The sequence below is a fragment of the Saccopteryx bilineata genome, chromosome 5 (assembly GCF_036850765.1).
Source record: "Saccopteryx bilineata isolate mSacBil1 chromosome 5, mSacBil1_pri_phased_curated, whole genome shotgun sequence".
Lineage (NCBI taxonomy): Eukaryota > Metazoa > Chordata > Mammalia > Chiroptera > Emballonuridae > Saccopteryx > Saccopteryx bilineata.
Window position 1 is genome coordinate 64310955 of NC_089494.1, and position 21712 is coordinate 64332666.

Sequence of the window (21712 nt, forward strand, 5' to 3'; positions counted from 1 at the left end):
AACAACCAAATTATCCTCAGCACTCTGGGCCACGCTTAAACAAATGAGGCCACTGGTGGCAAGAGGGGAAAAGAGAGAGAGAAGGGGAAGAGGAAGTATAAGAGGGAGGGAAAGAGAAGCAGATGGTCGCTTCTCCTGTGTGCACTGACTGGAATCAAACCCAAACATCCACACACCCAGCCAATGCTCTATTCACTGAACCATTTGCCAGATCCCATACGGATTTCTATGGAGAGATCATGCCAGGGAGTGTAGATAAACGAGCATTAAAAGGCTTGACCTCTGATGGTGCAATTGATAAAGTATTGACCTGGAACACTGAGGTTGGCAGTTCAAAACCCTGGGCCTGCCTGGTCAAAGCACAAATGGAAGTTAATGCTTCCTGCTCCTCCCCCTTCTCTCTCTCTTTCTCTCCCTTCTCTAAAATGAGTAAATAAAATCTTTAGCCTGACTAGGAGGTGGTGCACTGGACAGAGAGTCAGACTGGGATGCAGAGGACCCAGGTTCGAAACCCCGAGGTCCCGGCTTGAGCGTGGGCTCACCAGTTTGAACGAGGGGTCACTGGCTTGAGCGTGGGATCATAGACATGACCCCATGGTCGCTGGCTTGAGCAAGGGGTCACTTGTTCTGCTGTAGCCCCACCCCCAGCCCAGGTCAAGGCACAAATGAGAAAGCAATCAATGAACAACTAAGGTGCTGCAACAGAGAACTGATGCTTCTCATCTCTCTCCCTTCCTGTCTGTCCCTATCTGTCCCTCTCTGTGTCTCTGTCACACACACACACACAAAATCAGTCATGTTCAAATGCTCATTTTGACTCTTACAGTCTGTGTGACTAGTCATATTATTTAACCCCTCTGTCTCACTCTTCTCACCTGCAGGTAGGGAATAATGCCTAACTCATTGCTTTTATTTTGTTTGAGAGAGGTAGGGAAAGAGAGAGAGAGGAATAGAGCTGTTCCTGTATGTGCCCTGACCTGGGATCAAACCGACAGCCTCCATGCTCCAATGGGAGGCTTCAACCACACTATCTGTCTGGCCAGGACTTACAGAGAGAGGAAGGGAGAGAGAGGGAAGGGGGAAAAGAAGCATTCATCCTCAGTCGTGCATTCTCTGGTTGTTTCCCGGGTGTGCCCTGACTGGAGATTAAACTGCAACTTTGTCTGTTGGGGTAACACTGAGCTAACCAGCCAGGGCCTCTCATTGGGTTTTATAAGGTATCTAGCATATGTAGTGCGCTTAACACAGTGTCATGTACTAAAAGGTACTTAACAATTTACTATAAAAGTGATGTTTACCGTGCCTGACCTGTGGTGGCGCAGTGGATAAAGTGTGAACCTGGAAACGCTGAGGTTGCCGGTTCAAAACCCTGGGCTTGCCTGGCCAAGGCACATATGGGAGTTGATGCTTCTGCTCCTCCCCCCTTCTCTCTCTCTCTCTCTCTCTCTCTCTCTCTCCCCTCTCTATAATGAATAAATAAAATCTTTAAATAAAAATAAAATAAAATAAAAGTGATATTTACCTCATAGGAATGTTATGCCTACACGACTGATACCTAAGTAGTCTCTCATAAAGTTTTTCCTCTTTCCCTATCCTTGAAACAACTTCCTAGTTCTTTGCAACAAAGATTCAGAAACTAGTTCAAACCCAACAAAGATTTCCTTAATTCAGCTGCAGAAGTATTTGTACATACACTAAAATGTCACCTCTTACACAAGGATAACACTGGCTGAGTTACCCAGACATAATCCTCCTCTTCTTAACCTTCAGTCACTAGAAGAACATAACCGCATTTTTCAAGTTCCCCAAAGACGTGCTGTATCATGTCGACAGATACAAGTGCCTTATCTGTGGCAACTGGGTCTCTGGGCGCATTTCAGTTACCTTGAGTTCATCGCCTAGCAGCCGGAATAAGTAAGTTTGCTACTTAAATAAGTTTTCTAAGTAATCATACAACTGAGGTGGGGGAAGAAAACTTCAGACAATGTCCCATAAATCTCAAGGAGTGACTGAGAATAGATGCCACGCAGTGACGTGGTCTAGGCGAGTGACAAGTGAACAAATCTGTTCCTGCGGCGTGTCAGTGTCATCGCGTGTGCCTGCGTGTATCCGTAGAACTGGAATTACATTGCTGTGCGCCGCGATGTCTGAGCGCGAACGTGTATCCCTTTGAACCCAAGTACACAGCGAGGGAGCGACAGTGCGAACCACAGCGGGGCTGTCCTCCCGATGCTTACCTCGATGGACGAGCAGGTGGACGCCGCTGGGCGCCGCCATGTTGGCGCCGGTCACGTGGCCGCGAGCACTCGCTCGCTTCCCTGCCCCGCCCGCAGGAGCCGTCCAGTTGCAGCCCCGCGGAAGACCTGAGGCGCCGAGACCGCCCGAGGGGAGCGCGCGTGCGCGCGGGGGCCTGACTGCGGGAGCCCGAGCGGTCGAGCGGCGCCAGCACCGGGACCAGCGAGGGAACCCACGGCCGGCTCAGCCGGCTACGGCCGCGAGAGGCGGGTTCCAGCCGCGGCTCGCGCGCTCGCTCTGCGCCCTGGCGCCCAGGTGGGATGGAAGAAGCCTATCAGGTAAGCGTGGCATCCAGTATTTTAGCATCAACATTTTGGTGCATGGAAACGTGAAGTTGGGAGGAAATAATAAAGCACAATCTAGCGTTCAACATAGCACTTTGCATTGTTTGCCACTTTGTTGCAAATTATTTCCTTGGATTCAATTGAAAGGTAAAATTTGGTTGAAAGTCACCAGCTGCCCTTTGGCAGTCCCATAATCTACATTACTCAGCAGAGACTCCAGACAAGACAGGATTTACATGCAACTGCAAAATCTATTCTGGGCACTCCAGTGGGTATGTTCAGGGGACTTCTCATTTCCCAAGGACACCCACCCCGCCACCCCCGGATTAGCTGCATCAACTGGAGTCTTCATTCTAAATTTGACTTTTATGAATGAGAGGATGACGTCTGCCAGTTACACTGCCAAAAGATGCAGCCTACAGAAGGCCAATTGTGAGTCAAGTGAGAGAGCTGATGTATCCCTGGTGATGACAGTGCCCATTTGTACCAAATTCAGCTTTCTTCTTATCTCCGTTTGGGGGCAGATTCCATCCTGTCATGGACCAGGTGTTATTCATCTTGATAGCCTGGTGCCCATCAAAGAATACGCAAGGAATGTCTGGTGAAAGAATTGAACTCTCCATGGAACCTCTCAGACTAAGAATGTAACAGTTCTCTGTACTTTAAATGCGATGAAGATGGATAAGGATTCTTGGGAAATGTGTTTCCTACTTAATTTTCAAGAATTTAATTATCCACTCTGAAAAATCCAGACAGTTCAGAAACAAGGAAAGGAAAAAATGCAAGTCCCCTTCCTCACTCTGTGTACACTCCACAACCCCACTCTCCAGATACAACCACTGTGTGCATCGTTCCATGCCTATTATAGGCAAATATGTGTAAATATTTTAAATGGAATTACAGACTTACTCTTATGACTTGTTTTTTCCATTCATCATAAACATCAAATCTCAGAACACTTATCTTGAGCTCATTCTTTTTATTTATTTATTTATTTATTTATTTATTTATTTATTTTCATTTTTCTGAAGCTGGAAACAGGGAGAGACAGTCAGACAGACTCCCGCATGCGCCCGACCGGGATCCACCGGGCACGCCCACCAGGGGGCGACGCTCTGCCCACCAGGGGGCGATGCTCTGCCCATCCTGGGCGTCGCCATGTTGCGACCAGAGCCACTCTAGCGCCTGAGGCAGAGGCCACAGAGCCATCCCCAGCGCCCGGGCCATCTTCGCTCCAATGGAGCCTTGGCTGCGGGAGGGGAAGAGAGAGACAGAGAGGAAAGCGCTGCAGAGGGGTGGAGAAGCAAATGGGCGCTTCTCCTGTGTGCCCTGGCCAGGAATCGAACCCGGGTCCTCCGCACGCTAGGCCGACGCTCTACCGCTGAGCCAACCGGCCAGGGCCAAGCTCATTCTTTTTAATGACTACATAGTGCTGAAATTTTTTTTAAAGAGAATGAATTTTGGCAGTTCATTAGGACACATGCTGTACTTTTTGGAGATCCAGTTTTGGATGCTTTGGGTCACCTTGAAAGATAAAGAGAAATGATGTTTTCCACTGAGGTAAATAAGATGTACAAGGATGAGAATGAAAAGGACTCCTGCCTGACCTGTGCTGGCGCAGTGGATAAAGCATCGACCTGGATGGGACGCTGGGGTTGCCAGTTTGAAACTGGCAGGCTTGCTCAGTCAAGGCACATAGAATAAGGAGTTGATGCTACCCGCTTCTCCCCCCACCCCACCTTTTGCACTTTCTCTCTCTCTCCTCGCTCTAAAATCAAATGAAAAAAAAATACTCTTATAGGTTACTTCAAGTTTCACCTTTTTCAAACTCAGACCAATTCTGAGAAGGTTTTTGAACATGGTAAATCTGTTCTTTGTATAAGTGAGTGCGTGAAAGGATCCTGAGAGTTCCCAGGGCACAAAGTCTCAGGAAGGTCAGAAGGCATTGAGCTCAATTTCAAACACTTCTTAAGTAGAACACATGTTCACATGATTTCGGTCAGCCAACCTGGGAAAAGTATTGCACAATTTATTCCCCTGCAACTAGAAGTACAAGGAAAAGGAAACACTATGAGGACTCGGGTGGTACCACCCTGGTGGAATCCCCAATTAGTTCAGCATAGAATGTGGATATCTAAAATGAGCAAGAAAGGAAGCAGATAGTAACTTGAGAGGAGATGGCTCATCCACTGATCCTTGATTTGGCTTCTTTTATACAACATCCTTCAGATAGTAGAAGGATTAAAAGCGATCAGCATGTGTTATCCTAAATTATCAATTTATGAGATATATGCATACTGGCCAATAGGATAAAGGGCTAGGCCATTGATAATCTGAGACCCCTTGCAAGTCTAACATTCTGTGACCCTGGGCATTATGTTTCAAACTAGATGAATGGCTACTACTGACTCACTATTCATTTCTGCCCATCTTCCCACCTGTGAAATTCAAGTTAACTATATTGTAGCACCTCACTGATGTGAACTCCCTCCATTATTCAGATTTTGTACTTAGGGTTCCTGAGTAAAAGTTGAATAACTTTTCAAAACCAGGGTTCAAGAAATAAAGGATAATTTCTTAATACCTTCAGTTTCTGTGTCCAAAAATTCATTCTTCAATAGTAAAATATTTTTATTAATCGTGATTAATTATTATTTTTATAGGTCTTTTACCTTGATTTTTAACAAGCAAACTTGACTCAAAGGAACCACTGAGCTAAAGCCAGCCTATTACCTTGGTTTTAAAAAGATTGTATCTTGTTGTCTGACCTGTGGTGGCACAGTGGATAAAGCGTCGACCTGAAATGCTGAGGTCGCCAGTTTGACACCCCCGTCTTGCCTGGTCAAGGCACATATGGGAGTTGATGCTTTCAGCTCCTCCCCCCTGTCTCTCTCTCTCTCTCTCTCTCTCCCCTCTCTAAAATAAGTAAATTAAAAAAATTTTTTAAATAAATAAATAAAATGAATAAATAAAATCTTAAAAAAAGACTATCTTGTTAGCATCTTTCTAAATCTTTGTGTTTCTTTTTAGTAAAAGAAATAAATCAGAAATAAATTCTGATATTTATATTTTTGAAGTTAGTTTTACCTTCCTCCTTCTACTTAATATTTTATTATAGACTTATTCCATATAAGATTTTCAAAAATTGTATATAGTTTGTGATAATATTCAAGTTATTTCCATAACTGTAATGTATGTATTGAATTTGTGATTCACACTTACACTTCTAAATGCTCTAGGGGGGTATGTGACATGAAATTCTTTCAAAATAAAGTTTGCTTTGTAATACATCATTTCATAACTTGTTTCACAAGTTTAGATTTGAAATACTCATTAGACCCTGCCTGGTAGCTCAGTTGGATAGAGTCTTGTCCCGATATGCCAAGGTTGCAGGTTCGGTTTCTGGTCAGGGCACATAGAATAATCAACCAATTAATGCATAAATAAATGGAGCGGCCCTGGTGGGTTGGCTCAGCGGTAGAGCGTTGGCCTGGCGTGCGGGGGACCCGGGTTTGATTCCCGGCCAGGGCACACAGGAGAAGCGCCCATTTGCTTCTTCACCCCCCCCCCCTCCTTCCTCTCTGTCTCTCTCTTCCCCTCCCGCAGCCAAGGCTCCATTGGAGCAAAGATGGCCCGGGTGCTGGGGATGGCTCCTTGGCCTCTGCCCCAGGCGCTAGAGTGTCTCTGGTCGTGGCAGAGCGATGCCCCGGAGGGGCAGAGCATCGCCCCCTGGTGGGCAGAGCTTCGCCCCTGGTGGGCATGCCGGGTGGATCCCGGTCGGGCGCATGCGGGAGTCTGTCTGACTGTCTCTCCCCGTTTCCAGCTTCAGAAAAATACAAAAAATAAATAAATAAATAAATAAATGGAACAGTAGATTAACGTTTCTCTCTTCACCCTTTCTCCCTCTCCCTCTCCCTTACTCTAAGTTCAATCAATAAGTAAAAATTAAGTACTTACTAGAATACTTAAAAATATAGACTATAAAATAAAGACTAAGGTGCTTACATATCTATAGAAGAAAACTATTATATATGAACATGTAAAACTAACTGGAAAGAAAATGTATTTTTTTACTGGGCACAGAGCAGGTTCTATGGCCTGTGAAGTACACTGACGCCCTGGGCCCTGCCCAGCTTCTGTGGGGCTGTCACGTAGCCTTCATTCACCCTTCCTGACCTTGCTCATCAGTTTTTCCATCTGAATCAGAAAAATTAGGATTTTAATTTGATTTCAGGATAATTTCTTAGCATTTTACTCTATAGCTTGAAAAGAGTATTTCTGATTCTGCCCTCTAATTTGTCCAATTTTAATATGAGGATATATTTTTCTTTATTTACATTTAAGTCAAATAAATATTCTTTCCAGGAACTAAGAGTCCTGCATAAATATAATCTGTACACACAACAGGGGCCTCTCTTTGTTGCTGATCGGAACTCTCTAAATTTAAGGCCCAGCTTCAAAGGATTATGTGTTCAAGCAGAAGGTTTCTAGGGCACTCTTAGCCAGCTTGCTGGCAGAATGTTGTTTCCTTTACCAATTAATTGAAACAATAATAGATATGCGACTGGTAATCTAGGAGTACCTTCAGAGAAATGCGTAAATGCTCCATGTTTTTTGAGAAAAAGTAATGCAATATGCAAAGCAGTTGTGTAATCACCTGGCTTTTTCCTTGTGCTTGTGCCCTTTCCTTGAACTATAGTTGCCAGGAAGGAGTCCAGGTAAAAAGAAAGAAGATTTAGTTGAGTGAGACTCTCATGCTCCTCTCATTTTTGATTTGTCTAATGACATTTTCTCAGCCGTATAATTCTTATGCAAATGAATTTTAAGTCCCACTCCCTTCTAAGAAGATTGCCTTTTCTATACATTAAAAATCTGAAGATTTCAGGGGTCTACAACTATGTATAGACCTAGTCCTAATGGGTTCTGCAAATAGCATGTTGCACCACCCTGAAGAGTCTGTCAGGTTAAGCAGAGTGGAATGGGAGCAGACGACCTAATTTAGTTGTAGGTTAGGACCAAACACTGTCCCAAGGGAGTTGTTCCGAGGCTCAGTCTGGCCCATATTTTTTTTCAAGCTGGTTCAACACCTTGGCCTGAAAGATTCTGTGGGAGATTATAAGCAGAAATCATGCTGCAGCAACAACATTGCTGGAGCAGTTGCCCACGTGAAATGGTCGGCAGGGATGAAGGGAGGGAAGATACGAGAAGGCTATAGGGAAGAGGATTGGATGTTTCCCAGACCTCACTCACTGATGCGTCCAAGTTTTCTGATAATACTGCTAGCTCTGGTCAGAGATGGCTTTGGAACTTTGCAGGCTGGAGGGACAAAGCTTTCCTGACCTCATCTCTTGGAAATGGCTCTGAGGGAAGTTGGATTAAAGCAGAAGTGTGCATTGCCCCATGAAAGTTAAATAAAAATGTGTAGCATTAGTAACTACCATCTATACTCAGTTAATAATCCTTGGGAAAGTAGCACCTGCTTATACACTCCTGGACAATGAAGAAGCCATTTAGAGTAAGAGAGCAAGGCAGAAAATTTCCAAGAGAATTCAGTGATCCATCAGCCAATCAATAAATACTTAAGTGCCTACACTAGGCTCCAAGGAGATACATTATTTTTGTTCTCAAGAAACTAATTGGAAAGCTGAGACTAATATGCTCGCAAGATTGCCCATAGAGAAAAACCAAACACCCTTGAGACTATAAGCCCCATAGGAGCAACGCCAGGAGGGAGGGGTCACAGGTTCTGGTTATCCCTGGCTGCTGAGAACTGAGAAAAAAATGCTGAACTCTAATTATATAAGTTCCCAGAAAATTGCACCTGTTTAATCTTCTTCATTTCCTTCAAAGATGAAGGTGAGAGAACAGAAAATACGTTTCTTTAACACCTCCAACCCACACATGTGGACGAAGAGAAAGGAAAATGCTCTCGTGCTTCTTGTTGAAATTACTTTTAAAGTGTTTGGGTTTTTCTTTTCTGTTTACACATGTATGTAATACATACTCTTTAAAACATTTTTTCTAAATACTGAAATGTAGATAGAATACAGAAAGTAGAAGTTCCCCAGAAAAGCTCTCTCCACTGTTAACAAATTGATGTTGTTTGACCAGGTGGTGGCACAGTGGATAGAGTGTTAACCTGGGGCCCTGAGACCCCAGGTTCAAAACCCCAAGGTCACCAGCTTGAGCGCAGACTCATCGGGTTTGAGCACAAGGTCGCTGTCTTGAGCACGGGGTTGCCGGCCTGATCGAGGGATCATAGGCATGACCCCATGGGCACTGGCTGGAGAGCCCAAGGTCTCTTGAGCAAAGGGGTCACTGGCCTGGCTGGAGCCCTCCCTGTCCCCGTCAAGGCACAAATGAGAAAGCAATCAATGAACAACTAAAGTGCTGCAACTATGAGTTGCCACTTCACATCTCTCTCCCTTCCTGTTTGTCTGGCTCTCTCTCTCTCTCTCTTGAAAAAAAGTTGAATGTATATTTACCCAAATTTTTTTCTATGCATATACCATTTGGGAGACTTTTTAAGGAAAGGTAACTATTTTTACCATGATATATCTATATAGAACAAAAGAGCAGATTAGGCAAACCACTGCAAAAGGGCAGAATGCACTCCTACTGTCTTATTGCTGTCTTCTGTGCATTCTCTTTTTACCTTGCCTTCACTCTACACTTGTTTCTCTTCTGTGATTGTTTTCACCCTTCTGTAGTATTACTGATTATACTGTGTTTTACTTTTTCTTTTCCTCCTGAAGTGATGGTGCATTCCTGATTACCTTCTCATATTTTCCCATTTTTTCTTATTCTTTGCTTGGATTTATGCTTCTGTTTTTGCTGTTTAGTTCTTAGTGCTTTTGAGTAAAAATATATGGTCCTGTAAGATTATGTGAGACCAGGTCATAGAGAAAGCATTGTGATCATTAATGTCAGAAGTTGAAAATATTTGTGATTTTGATATTTCCTGCCTGTCGACCTGAAACAATACTGCTTGGTCAGTTAACAGTTATGCAAAAATACACTGCAGTAAGAATCGCCGAAGTGGAGATTTATGAAGTAACAAGGTATTTAATAATAGAAGAAAACTAGCTCGCATGTCCCTTTCTCCCCTCCCACTCTCCGCCTCCACTCCCCAAACTGGCTGACAGACTAAGCAATAGTGCATTTCTTAACTTCTCGCCTCTCACACAACACATTCTATATTCAAGACTGAAACTGTTGAAACAATCAAGAGAGCAGATGCTGCCTCAACCTCTCTTCGCATTGAGCTGAGTTCCTCTGTGCTCACCCACCCACTTTAGCCCAGAGAATAACCTGTCTGGAGAGCATTCTCCTCATCTGAAGCACACACAAACATCACTGCATTTTCTTTCACTTGATAAAGGATAAAGGAAGAAAAGCGGCAGCTGCTTTAAGAACAGACAGCAAACAAGCCGCCCTGTGGTGTCCCCACTGCCTTCACAAAGGGAATTCAGAGAGCTAGGCAAACAAACTATAGTGCCCAAGACTTTCACACAGATTCACCTGCCAAAATTATTAATTAAAATTTTAAAGAACTGGCCTGACCTGTGGTGGCGCAGTGGATACAGCATCAACCTGGAACACTGAGGTCGCCATTTCAAAACCCTGGGCTTGCCTGGTCAAGGCACATATGGGAGTTGATAGTTGATGCTTCCTGCTCCTCCCTCCTTCTCTCTCTCTCTCTCTCTCTCTTCTCTCTCTTCTCTCTCCTCTCTAAAGTGAGTAAATAAAATATTTTTTTTAAAAAAAATCTAAAGAACTGGCCCTAGCCGGTTGGCTCAGCGATAAAGTGTCATCCTGACATGTGGATATCCATCCCAGGTTCGATTTCCGGTCAAGGCACACAGGAAAAACAACCATCTGCTTCTCCACCCTTCTCCCTTCCCCTGCGCGTGCGCGCTCTCTCTCTCTCTCTCTCTCTCTCTCTCTCTCATTTCTCCTCCTGCAGGCATGGCTTGATTGGTTTGAGCACATTGGCTGGGGCGCTGAGGATGGTTCTGTGGAACCTCTGCCTCAGGCAATAAAAATAGTTTGATTGCCAGCATGGCCATCGGCCCCAGACTGGGTTGCCAGGTGGATCCCAGTCTGGGCGCAGGCAAGAATCTGTCTCCCTATTTCCCCTCCTCTCACTTGGAAAAGAAGAAAAAAAATCTAAGAACTGTCAAGGTGAACTGAGTCTAACCAAAGCACATGTTCCAACTGGCCTTTTATTAAACTGGAAGAGAGGGAATACAGGTGAAGCACTGGAAAGGGCTTGAAAGATCACCTAATCCAACTCTAACTCTACTCCTTTCAATTCTAAGACACAGATAAGTCCAGAAAGGTTGTAGGAAAGAGGATTCACGCCTATTCCAGCCTGTGTACATTATAACACTGCAGGTCTTAAAAAGTGTGTGTGTGTATATGTATGTATATGTATATATATTTAAATATATATTTATATTTAGACATATTTTAAACGTATATTTTACATATTTTTATATTTAAACACATTTAAATATATATATTTAAACATATATTTAAATATATATATTTAAATTAGAGAGAGAGACAGAGAGAAAGACAGATAGGGACAGACATGCAGGAAGGGAGAGAGATGAGAAACATCAATTTTTCATTGTGGCACCTTAGTTGCTCACTGATTGTTTTCTCATATGTGCCTTGACCCCGGGGGGGTGGGGGTGGGGCTCCAGCAGAGCTGAGTGACCTCTTGCTCAGGCCAGCAATCTTTGGGCTCAAGTCAGTGATCATGAGGTCATGTCTATGATCCCATGCTCAAGCCAGCGACCCCGTGCTCAAGCTGGTGAGCCTGTGCTCAAGCCAGCCAGCAACCTCAGGGTCTTGAACCTGGGTCCTCTGAATCCCAGTCTGACGCTCTGTCCACTGCACCACCGCCTGGTTAGGCTTTAAAGATATTTTTACAGGACATTTCTAGGGTGCTTCTTGTAGCATTTTATGCACAATAGCTCTTTAAGTTCTCATAGGAGATGGCATTACATTTTTATTGCATTATATTTCTCCACAGGATTAATGGAAGCCCCTAATTATGACATGAAAATTTTCAAAGCTTTGATTTCACACTTGGTGTCTGTTGAGACACTAAGAACCAGGGTGTCAAAGATTGGGACAGTTTTTTTTCTTTAAGATTTTTTATTTATTCATTTTACAGAGAGAGAGAAAGAAGGGGGGAGGAGGAACAGGAGCATCAACTCCCATATGTGCCTTGACCAGGCAAGCCCAAGGTTTTGAACTGGTGACCTCAGCGTTCCAGGTTGTCGCTTTATCCACTGCGCCACCACAGGTCAGGCTTTTGTTGTTGTTGTTTTTTTTTTAAGTGAGAGTAGGGGAGGTACAGATACAGACTCCTGCACTGGGATCCACCTGGCAAATCCCGTCTGGGGCCGATGCTCTGCCCATCTGGGGCCATGCTCGCAACTGAGCTATTCTATTGCCTGCCCACAGACCCATCCTCAGTGCCTCTGCGGGTACAATCACACCAGTCAAGCTGTGGCTGCAGGAGGGGAAAAGAGGGGGGAGGGAGAGGGGTGCAGAAGCAGATGGTCGCTTCTCCAGTGTGCCCTGACCGGGAATCGAACCTGGGACATCCACATGCTGGGTCGATGCTCTACCACGTGAGCCAACCAGCCAGGGCCCAGTTTGTTTTTGATAGCCAAATCAAGTGCAAGTGAACGATGATTCCTTTGAGAATCAGTTTCCAAAGAAAAGGATTGAGTATTGCTTTTTTTTTTTTAAAGAAAGCTCTTCACTGTCCTTTCTTTTGGTGAGTTCTGCTTTGTGAAAGTCAGGCTGAGCGCTGTTTCTAGATGCCACTTGTCTGCTTCAGATGAACTTACTTTAAAATTTTCCGTGGCTTACAGTTGTATTTTATTCAACAATTATATGGAGCTTCAGTTACTGAACAGTTAATATTATCTAAGCAAAATTTTATTTCAAAGTAACATAGCTTTAAAAAACATGGAATTATTGATATAACAAGGTTTACAATGAAAAGCAAGTCTCCCATCCGACCTTTCCAGTCTTTGTCACTTTGGTTACTGCTCAAAGCCATGGCAACTGTATTTTATTATATCTGGACTCTAACTTTCTTGTATACTGTTTGTTTTTTATCTTGAGTTGATAATTTTCCATTCTAATTTGGACTAGTTGCTTTCTTAGACATGTCATTCAGTTGCCTTGCTCACATTTCTTTATTGGAATTAGCTCAGTTTTACTATGTCTTATACTCCACATCTTTTTTTTTTTTTTTTTTTTTTTCATTTTTCTGAAGCTGGAAACGGGGAGAGACAGACAGACTCCCGCATGCGCCCGACCGGGATCCACCCGGCACGCCCACCAGGGGCGACGCTCTGCCCACCAGGGGGCGATGCTCTGCCCATCCTGGGCGTCGCCATGTTGCAACCAGAGCCACTCTAGCGCCTGGGACAGAGGCCACAGAGCCATCCCCAGCGCCCGGGCCATCTCTGCTCCAATGGAGCCTTGGCTGCGGGAGGGGAAGAGAGAGACAGAGAGGAAAGCGCGGCGGAGGGGTGGAGAAGCAAATGGGCGCTTCTCCTGTGTGCCCTGGCCGGGAATCGAACCCGGGTCCTCCGCACGCTAGGCCGACGCTCTACTGCTGAGCCAACCGGCCAGGGCTATACTCCACATCTTACACGCTCTTTCATCTCACCTCCATGCTGCTAAAATAGATCTACAGGTAAGTTCAACAAAAAGTGTGTGAAGTGAAGTTTTCTGGTTTCTTAGATTTCCAAAACCACCTTTTTTCTTCTCTCACGTGTGACTGATACTTTGGGTACAGGATTCTAGATTCAGAGTAATTTTCCACCAGAGCTTTGAAGACATTGTTCCGCTGTCTTTTAGCATGAAGTATGGCTGAGAATTCTAATGCTGTTTAGACTTCTCCCAGGTTTTCCACTCTGAAAGCATATAGAACTTTATTTTATGCTCAGTGTTTTGAAATGTAATAATTTAGTCCACATGTGGATCTTTTTTAGGTAAGTGATATAGTGGTTAAGAATGCAAGTGAACTATACCGCCTGGGCCAAAATCCTAGCTCTGCTACTTACTGTGTGACCTTAATCAAAATAACCTCACATGATAATACCATGGGTATCAGAGGGTTGATGTGAAAAGTGAGGTGACTGATTTAAGTGCTTAGCAGATTATAAGCACTCAATCCATGTTAGTGATGATTTAATCTTGCTCAGCCTTCAGTGAACGCTTCTAATTTGAAGATTCATTTCTTCAATTCTAAGGAATTATCCTCTCATTCTTTGCTAATGTCTTTCTGTTTGCTTTTCCTCTCTGAAATGAAAATATGCTGGCTATCAGATTTCCCACATCGATTTATCTCTTCTCTCATATTTTCTTTTTTAGATGTTCTGGGAAATTTCTTCAAAGTTATAACTCAAGTTTCTGCTGCTTGAATTAGAAAAATCTTTTTCTTTTTTTTTTTTTTGTGACAAAGAGAGGGACAGATAGGGACAGACAGACAGGAAGGGAGAGAGATGAGAAGCATCAACTCTTCATTGCGGCTCTTCGTTACGGCTCCTTAGTTGTTCATTGATTGCTTTCTCATATGTGCCTTGACTGGGGGGCTGCAGCAGAGCAAGTGACCCCTTGCTCAAGCCAGCGACCTTGGGCTTCAAGCCAGTGACCTTTGGGCTCAAGCTAGCGACCATAGGGTCATGTCTATGATCCCATGTTCAAGCCAGTGACCCTGCGCTCAAGCTGGGTGAGCCCGTGCTCAAGCCAGCAACCTTGGGGTTTCGAACCTGGGTCTTCTGCATCCCAGTCCAACACTCTGTCCCCTGTGCCACCACCTGGTCAGGCTAGAAAAGTTAGAAAAGTCTTTTAAAATTTTGAAGAGCTCTTTCTTATTGATTGTTTCTTTTCCATAGTAGTGTTTTTGTTTCACATAGGCAATATCTTTTCTTTCCAATTTTTATTTTGAAAATTAAAAATATTCAGAAAGGTGGAAATAATATAGTGAACATCAGTATATACCTCCCATCTAGATTCAGTACTTTAAAAAATTTTGTCACATTTCCTTTCTCTTTCTGTTTATATGTATAGATATGTCTATATATGTGTGTATGTATGCATATATATCCCACCTACACAAACATTCTTTTTTTTTTTTCTGGATCATTTGAATGTAATTTGCAGATGTCATGACTCTGATCCTAAATATTTAAACACACGACTCCTAGGAATAAAGACATTCCTCTACACCAGCAGTTTTCAACCTTTCATCTCATGGCACACATAACCTAATTACTAAAATTCTGTGGCACAACATAAAATATATTTTTTTGCCAATCTGACCAAAAGATAAGTATAATTTTGATTCATTCATACCAGATAGCTATTGTCATATTTTTATTTGACAATCTAAAGGAAAAGAGGTTAGTGCCCTTAACTAGTCAGGTATTACGTTTTAAAAATTCTTCCGGAGGCCCTGGCTGGGTATCTAAGTGGGTAGAGCATCATTTTGGATGCTGAGGTCGCAGGTTTGATTCCTGGTCAGAGCACAAAGGAGGAACAATCAATGAGTGTGTACAACTAAATGGAGCTAAGTAGAACCATGAGTTCAGGGGTAGTCAACCTTTTTATACCTACCGCCCACTTTTGTATCTCTGTTAGTAGTAAAATTTTCTAACCACCCACTGGTTCCACAGTAATGGTGATTTATAAAATAGGGAGGTAACTTTACTTTATAAAATTTATAAAGCAGAGTTACAGCAAGTTAAAGCATATAATAATAATTACTTACCAAGTACTGTATGTTGGATTTTTGCTAAGTTTGGCAGAATAAATCTTTTTTTTTTTTCTTTTGTATTTTTCCGAAGCTGGAAACGGGGAGAGACAGTCAGACAGACTCCCGGATGCGCCCGACCGGGATCCACCCGGCTCGCCCACCAGGGACGAGACTCCGCCCACCAGGGGGGCGATGCTCTGCCCCTGGGGGGGGGGGTGGCTCTGCAGCGACCAGAGCCTCTCTAGCGCCTGGGGCAGAGGCCAAGGAGCCATCCCCAGCGCCCGGGCCATCTTTGCTCCAATGGAGCCTTGGCTGCGGGAGGGGAAGAGAGAGACAGAGAGGAAGGAGGGAATGGGGGTGGAGAAGCAAATGGGCGCTTCTCCTGTGTGCCCTGGCCGGGAATCGAACCCGGGTCCCCTGCACGCCAGGCCGACGCTCTACCGCTGAGCCAACTGGCCAGGGCCAGAATAAATCTTTATTAAACAACTTACTATAGTTAAATCTATCTTTTTATTTATACTTTGGTGGCTCTGCTACCGCCCACCATGAAAGCTGGAACGCCCATAGTGGGCGGTAGGGACCAGGTTGACTACCGCTGAATGAGTTGATGCTTCTCTCTCTCTCTCCCCCTCTTCCTTCCTAGGTCCCTTCCTCTCTCCCTGTCCTTCTTTCAAATCAATGGGAAAAGTTTAAAAAAATAAAAATAACTTCTTGTGGCACACGGGTTGAAAATTACTGTTATACACAATCACAATATGAAAATTAACAACTATGAAAATTATCACAACTATGAAAATTAACAAAGTTCCACATCATCTAATATAGAGTCCATATTCAAATTTCTCTATTGTCTCAAATGTGTGCAAAATCTACCAGAATGTAACGCATCATACCCTTTCACTCAGTGATCCCATCACTAGCTTGCATATATACTCCAACATGTATGAAATGGGTCTGTACAAGAATATTCACTGTGGCACTACTTTTAAGAGCAGGAGATAGTAAACCTAAATGTTTACTAATATAGGATTGGGTCAAACACGGTGAAATAAAACTATGGAATATTAGAATGAGAGTGTTTCTAATTGCAGTATTCTAATATGTAGTATTAAAGATATGATGAAATTTAACTGGAAAATTCTGGGTACTGCATATAGTATATTGTTATTTGTGTTAAAAATTATGGATGTTTGGAGACTGATAATTAACACTGAGGGGGGCCACTCTTAACTCATTTTGAATTTGTATTATGTCCACATTACATAATAAAAAATATCTTATAGAGACATGTCTGGTTGTTACAGCTGGAGGTGGGGATAGTGCTAATGGCATCTAGTGGGTAGAAGCCAGGGACACTGTTAACCAGCTCATGATACATAGGTCAGCCCCCACAACAAAGAATGATCTAGCCAAAAATGTCAGTATTGCTGAGGTTGAGAAACCCTGCTGAAGGGCAATTCTGGATGATAAGGTTTGAGAAGAGCTAAACAAGACTAAAGGAATAAACAAAAAGGAAATCATGTGCATAGATCTAAGTATTCAACTCATTGTGCCTCTTTTGCTGGTTAGTTCATTTTATTCATTAGATTCTACATAAAAGTGAAATCATATGGTATTGTCTTTCTATGACTGGCTTATTTCAATTAGCATAATGTTCTCCAGGTCCATCCATGCTGTTGCAAAAGGTAAGAGTTCCCTTTTTATGGCTGCATAGTATTCCATTGGGTCAATGTACTACCGCTTTTTTATCTGCTTATCTGCTGACAGGCACTTTGGCTGTTTCTAGATCTTGGCTATTGTAAAAACACTACAATGAACATAGGGGTGTATATTTTCTTTTGAATTAGTGTTTCAAGATTCTTAGGATCTATTCCCAGAAGTGGGATCACTGGGTCAAAAGGCAGTTGCAATTTTAATTTTTTGAGGTAACTCCATCCTGCTTTCCACAGTGGCTGTACCAATCTTCATTATCACCAGCAGTGCACAAAGGTTATCTTTTTTCCACACCCTCACTAACATGTGGCATGTTGATTTATTGATGATAGCTATCCTGACAGGTGTGAGGTTATATCTTATTGTGGTTTTAATTTGCATTTCTCTGGTGAGTAGTGATGCTGAGCATCTTTTCATATGTCTATTGGCCATCTTTATGTCCTCTGTAGAAAAGTGTCTATTAATTTTTTAATTGGGTTGTTTGTTTTTTTGGTTCTTTATAAATTTTTTATATTAATCCCTTATCAAATGAACTCCTTTAACTTTTTCTTGTCTGAGCTCTTTATTTCTCCTTCAATTTTAAATGATATCCTTCTGGAAAAGCCTTGGTTATAGGTCCTTGCTTTTTCATCATTTTGACTGCTTCATGCCAATCCCTTCTGGCCTATGATATTTCTGTTGAGAAATCAGCTTACAGTCTTATGGAAGCTACCTTGTAGGTAAAGCTTGTCTCTTGCTGCTTTTAACCTTTGCCATTTTAATTATGATGTGTCTTCATGGTCCTCTTGTATTCGTCTTGTTTGGAATTTTCTGTGTTTCCTGGACTTGTGTGTCTTTCCTTCACCAGGTTAGAAAAAACTTTAGTCATTATTTCAAGTAGGTTCGCGATCACCTGCTCTCTCTTCTTCTGGTAGCCATGTGATATGGATGTTCATATGCTTCATGTTGTCCCAAAAGTCCCTTCCAGGAGTCCCCAAACTACGGCCCGCGGGCCACATGAGGCCCCCTGAGGCCGTTTATCCAGCCCCCCCGCCGCACTTCCAGAAGGGGCATCTCTTTCATCGTTGGTCAGTGAGAGGAGCACTGTATGTAGCGGCCCTCCAATGGTCTGAGGGACAGTGAACTGTCCCCCTGTGTAAAAAGTTTGGGGACCCCTGCATCCTCATTTTTTTTTTTAGGTGAGAGGAAGGGAGATAGTGAGGCAGACTCTAACATGTGCCCTGACCAGAATTCATCCAGCAACCACTTTAGGGGCTGGTGCTTTGAGTACCAAGCTGTTTTTAGCACCTGAGGATGATGTGCTCCAACAGGGCCATCCTCAGCATCCGGGGCCATACTCGAACCAATTGAGTCACTGGTGCAGGAGAGGGTGGGGGAAAAACAAGTGGTCACTTCTTCTGTGTGCCCTGACCAGAAATCAAACCTGGGATATCCATATACTGGGCCAATGCTCTATCCACTGAGCCACTGGCCAGAGCCTTTATTATTTTTTTTTTTTTAGAGAGAGAGACAGAGAGAGAGATAAGAAGCATCAACTCATCTTTGTAGCACTTTAGTTGTTCATTAATTGCTCATACATGCCTTGACTGGGGGGCTCCACCTGAGCCAGTGACCTTGGGCTTAAGCTAGTGACTATGGGGGTCATGTCTGTGATCCCACGTTCAAGCCAGCAATCCCATGCTCAAGCTGGGTGAGCCTGTGCTCACGCCGGGACCTTGGGGTTTCTAACCTGGGTTCTCAGCATCCCAGGTTGAAGCTCTATTCAGTGTGCCACTACTTGGTTAGGCTATCCTCATTCTTTTAAATTCTTTTCTTTTTGCTGCTCTGATTGGGTTTTTTTTTTCTACCTTGCCTTACAAATTGCTGATTCAGTCCTCTCCTTCATCCAGCCTACTGTTTATTCCTTCCAGTGTATTCTTGATGTCAGATAGTGTTCTTCATTTCTGATTGGTTCCTTTTTATGGTTCCACTGTGCTTGATATCTTTGTTGAAGTTTCTCACTTTGTTCCTTGAACATTCGTATAACCATTACTTTGAACTCTGTATCTGATAAATTGCTAATTGCCATTTAATTCTTTTTCTGTACATTTCTCCTGTACTGTCATTTGGGGCGTTTCCTTTTCTCCCTGCTTTGGTTACCTCTTTGCATTTGTTTCTATGTATTAGATCTGCTATGATTCCCAGTCTTTGTAGGGTGCCTTTATGTAGTAGGTAGTTTGTTGGGTCCACTGGTGCACTCTTCTTGATCACTTGAGCTGTGTCTTCCAAGCATGACTCTTTTGTGGGTTATGTGGGTCCTCCTATTGTAATTGAGTCTTGATTGCTATTGGCCTATTGTGTGTGTCCAGAATTGATACTTGGACTGGTTGACTGTGAGTCTATACCTCAACCAAAGTATGCAAACTTCAGTACAGGTGCTGATCACAGGAAGTGGAATTCATTTCAGCTGGGTTTGGTGCCTGATGAGATCTCCCTTTGGATGTGCTGCATGTAAAGCTAATTGGATCCTGCTCTGATGTTGTCTGAAGCTGGCCACTGAGTATGTTGGTTCTGGGTCTCTTGCAAGGGAACCTGGTGCAAGCCAATGTAAGACACTGCCTATGACTGGCCCTCAGCAACCTGTTTGGAGCTATAAGTGGTCCAGTTTGTGGCTGCCTCTGCTGGGCTTAGGTGTACACAGGAAGGACTAAGCCACACTCTAAAGCCAGCTTATACCAGCACCAGGCCTGGGGATAGGTCAGCAGAAGTCTCCAGGCACCCTGAAATCTGCCTCTAGCTGCCTCTACCTGCTGGCTGCCTCTACCTGCTGGCTGCCTGTTGAGCTTAGTTCCCTGAACCTCTGGTGGAGTTAGGAGGAAGGCGCTAGTGGATATCTCCTGAAGGGGAGGTGCTGGTCAGGCTTCAGGGAAGGAAATGGGTGTGGCCCCTACCCCAGAGGTCTCAGTCTGTCTCAGATTTTGCCCTGACCTCTGCAGGGCAGAGCCACTAGGAGCTGGATGGGTGGGGCCTCTGGAGCCCGGTGCTTGGGTCTGCTGGTGACCAGGAGGGTGGTTCTATTTATATCTTCTGTGAAAGGGAAGTGCCAGATTCACAGGAAAGGGGGTGGAGGGATGGCCCCTGACTTAAAGCTGGACAACTGAGTCACTGTCATCTCAAATCTGTCCAGACCTCTACTCCCTGGCCAAGGCCACGGACTCCTAAGCTGTAGGGAAAAGACCCTGCATAAATATAAATAGTAGTTAACTGCAGAGCGGGGGTTACTTGGAGACAGGAGATCTTGGAGTGTGTTAACCATAACAGGAGACTGGCCTGGGTTACTTGAATGCAGGTATGCAGGATTCTTGGAGGAATGCCTTCAAGAACCAGATGTCCTTTATGATTGATAAGCTCTGAGACTCTGACTCTTCTCGTGCCCTTGATCATGAAGGAAACAGTACACATGCAGGGTTGGGGATGAAATGAATGGGGAAAAAGGCTTTTGTAGCTTTCTAGTTTTATTTGCTGAGCTGTGGCTTTTGGAACTCAATAAATATGCAGTGGCGCAGTTTCCCGGGGCTGATTCCGCCTAAGAGTTTCAGCCTTCTGCTACACTACTTTCCTTTGATGTGTCTTATTCCTTGCGAGACACGTAACACTAAGCAGGGCCTGATCTCCACAGGGGCAAGAGGGAGTCCAGAGTATGGAGCAGTTGCTTTCCCTGAGGCTGATGCCCTGCAGAGGAGAGTATGCCACCCTAGCAAGATGACAGCCGTGGTATTGAATAACTCACCACAGGAATCCTGGTGGCTGTCCTCCCCCCCCCCCCCCCCCCGTCTTTCCCCAGTGCTGCAAACCCTAGTCTCCTCCTGTAACTAGTAGAGTGGCCGTCTTTCCAAACCCACAGAAAGACCTGGCTCTGCACGGCTTTCTGGTCTTCCTGTTCACAGCTACTTCCTTGTACCAGTGCGTCAAGTGTCCCACCCAGTGGAGGGTAGAAGGGAAGGGTGCCAGTTGTACATTTGAGGTGGGGGAGAGCAGAAATCATTCCAGTACCTCATTTTACAGATGAAAAAACTGATGCTCAGAAAGGCAACATGGTATTACATGTAGAGAAAATGTAATTTGGAGAAGACGGGACAATCCCATGGAAAGTCCCAGTGCTATGTCACTTGCTAGTGTCCCTATGTGCAGTGGATTTGGCTGCTCTGGTGGGCCAAGTGTCCCACTAGGTTGGGGGTGGGAGGAGAAGGGTGCTGGCTGTGTGCTGCCTGCAGTGGGGTCACTTGGCTTTTTTCAAACCTATGGAGTCCTGGGTCTGCACTGCTCCCTAATCTCTGTGTCCAGTGAACGTAGCTGCGCCAGTGGGCCGTGTCCCACCAGGTGTGGGGAGGGGAGCTGGTTGTGTACTCAAAGTGGGAGAGACGGGTCCTTTTTCCAAAGCCTTACTGACCGGTCACTGTCCATATTTACCCCATAACCCTCCCCCTAAGAAACAGCGTCTCAAAAGTTACTGCTGGTTGCAGCGGGCATACCCCTCTACAGGACTGAGCACAGCAGAGTGGCCATGCCAGCAGGCAGGGGTGGTGAGCACACTTCCCATACTGATGCTGTAACAATGGGAGGGCTGTCCCTGGGTAGGATCCAG

At 44.3% G+C, this 21712-nt stretch overlaps 2 protein-coding genes across 2 annotated transcripts in view; one reads left to right on the forward strand and one right to left on the reverse strand.

The window, feature by feature from the left end:
* The window catches only part of METAP1D (methionyl aminopeptidase type 1D, mitochondrial), a 75169-nt gene extending 72806 nt beyond the window's left edge, over positions 1-2363 (reverse strand). The window contains exon 1 of the mRNA XM_066279367.1: positions 2238-2363. Coding sequence (XP_066135464.1) covers positions 2238-2277 — 40 coding nt within the window. The 5' untranslated portion in view covers positions 2278-2363. The remainder of the gene's footprint in view (positions 1-2237) is intronic.
* Positions 2364-2459: 96 nt separating this feature from the next.
* SLC25A12 (solute carrier family 25 member 12) overlaps positions 2460-21712 on the forward strand; it is a 206523-nt gene continuing 187270 nt past the window's right edge. Inside the window, exon 1 of the mRNA XM_066279356.1 lies at positions 2460-2573. Coding sequence (XP_066135453.1) covers positions 2556-2573 — 18 coding nt within the window. The 5' untranslated portion in view covers positions 2460-2555. The remainder of the gene's footprint in view (positions 2574-21712) is intronic.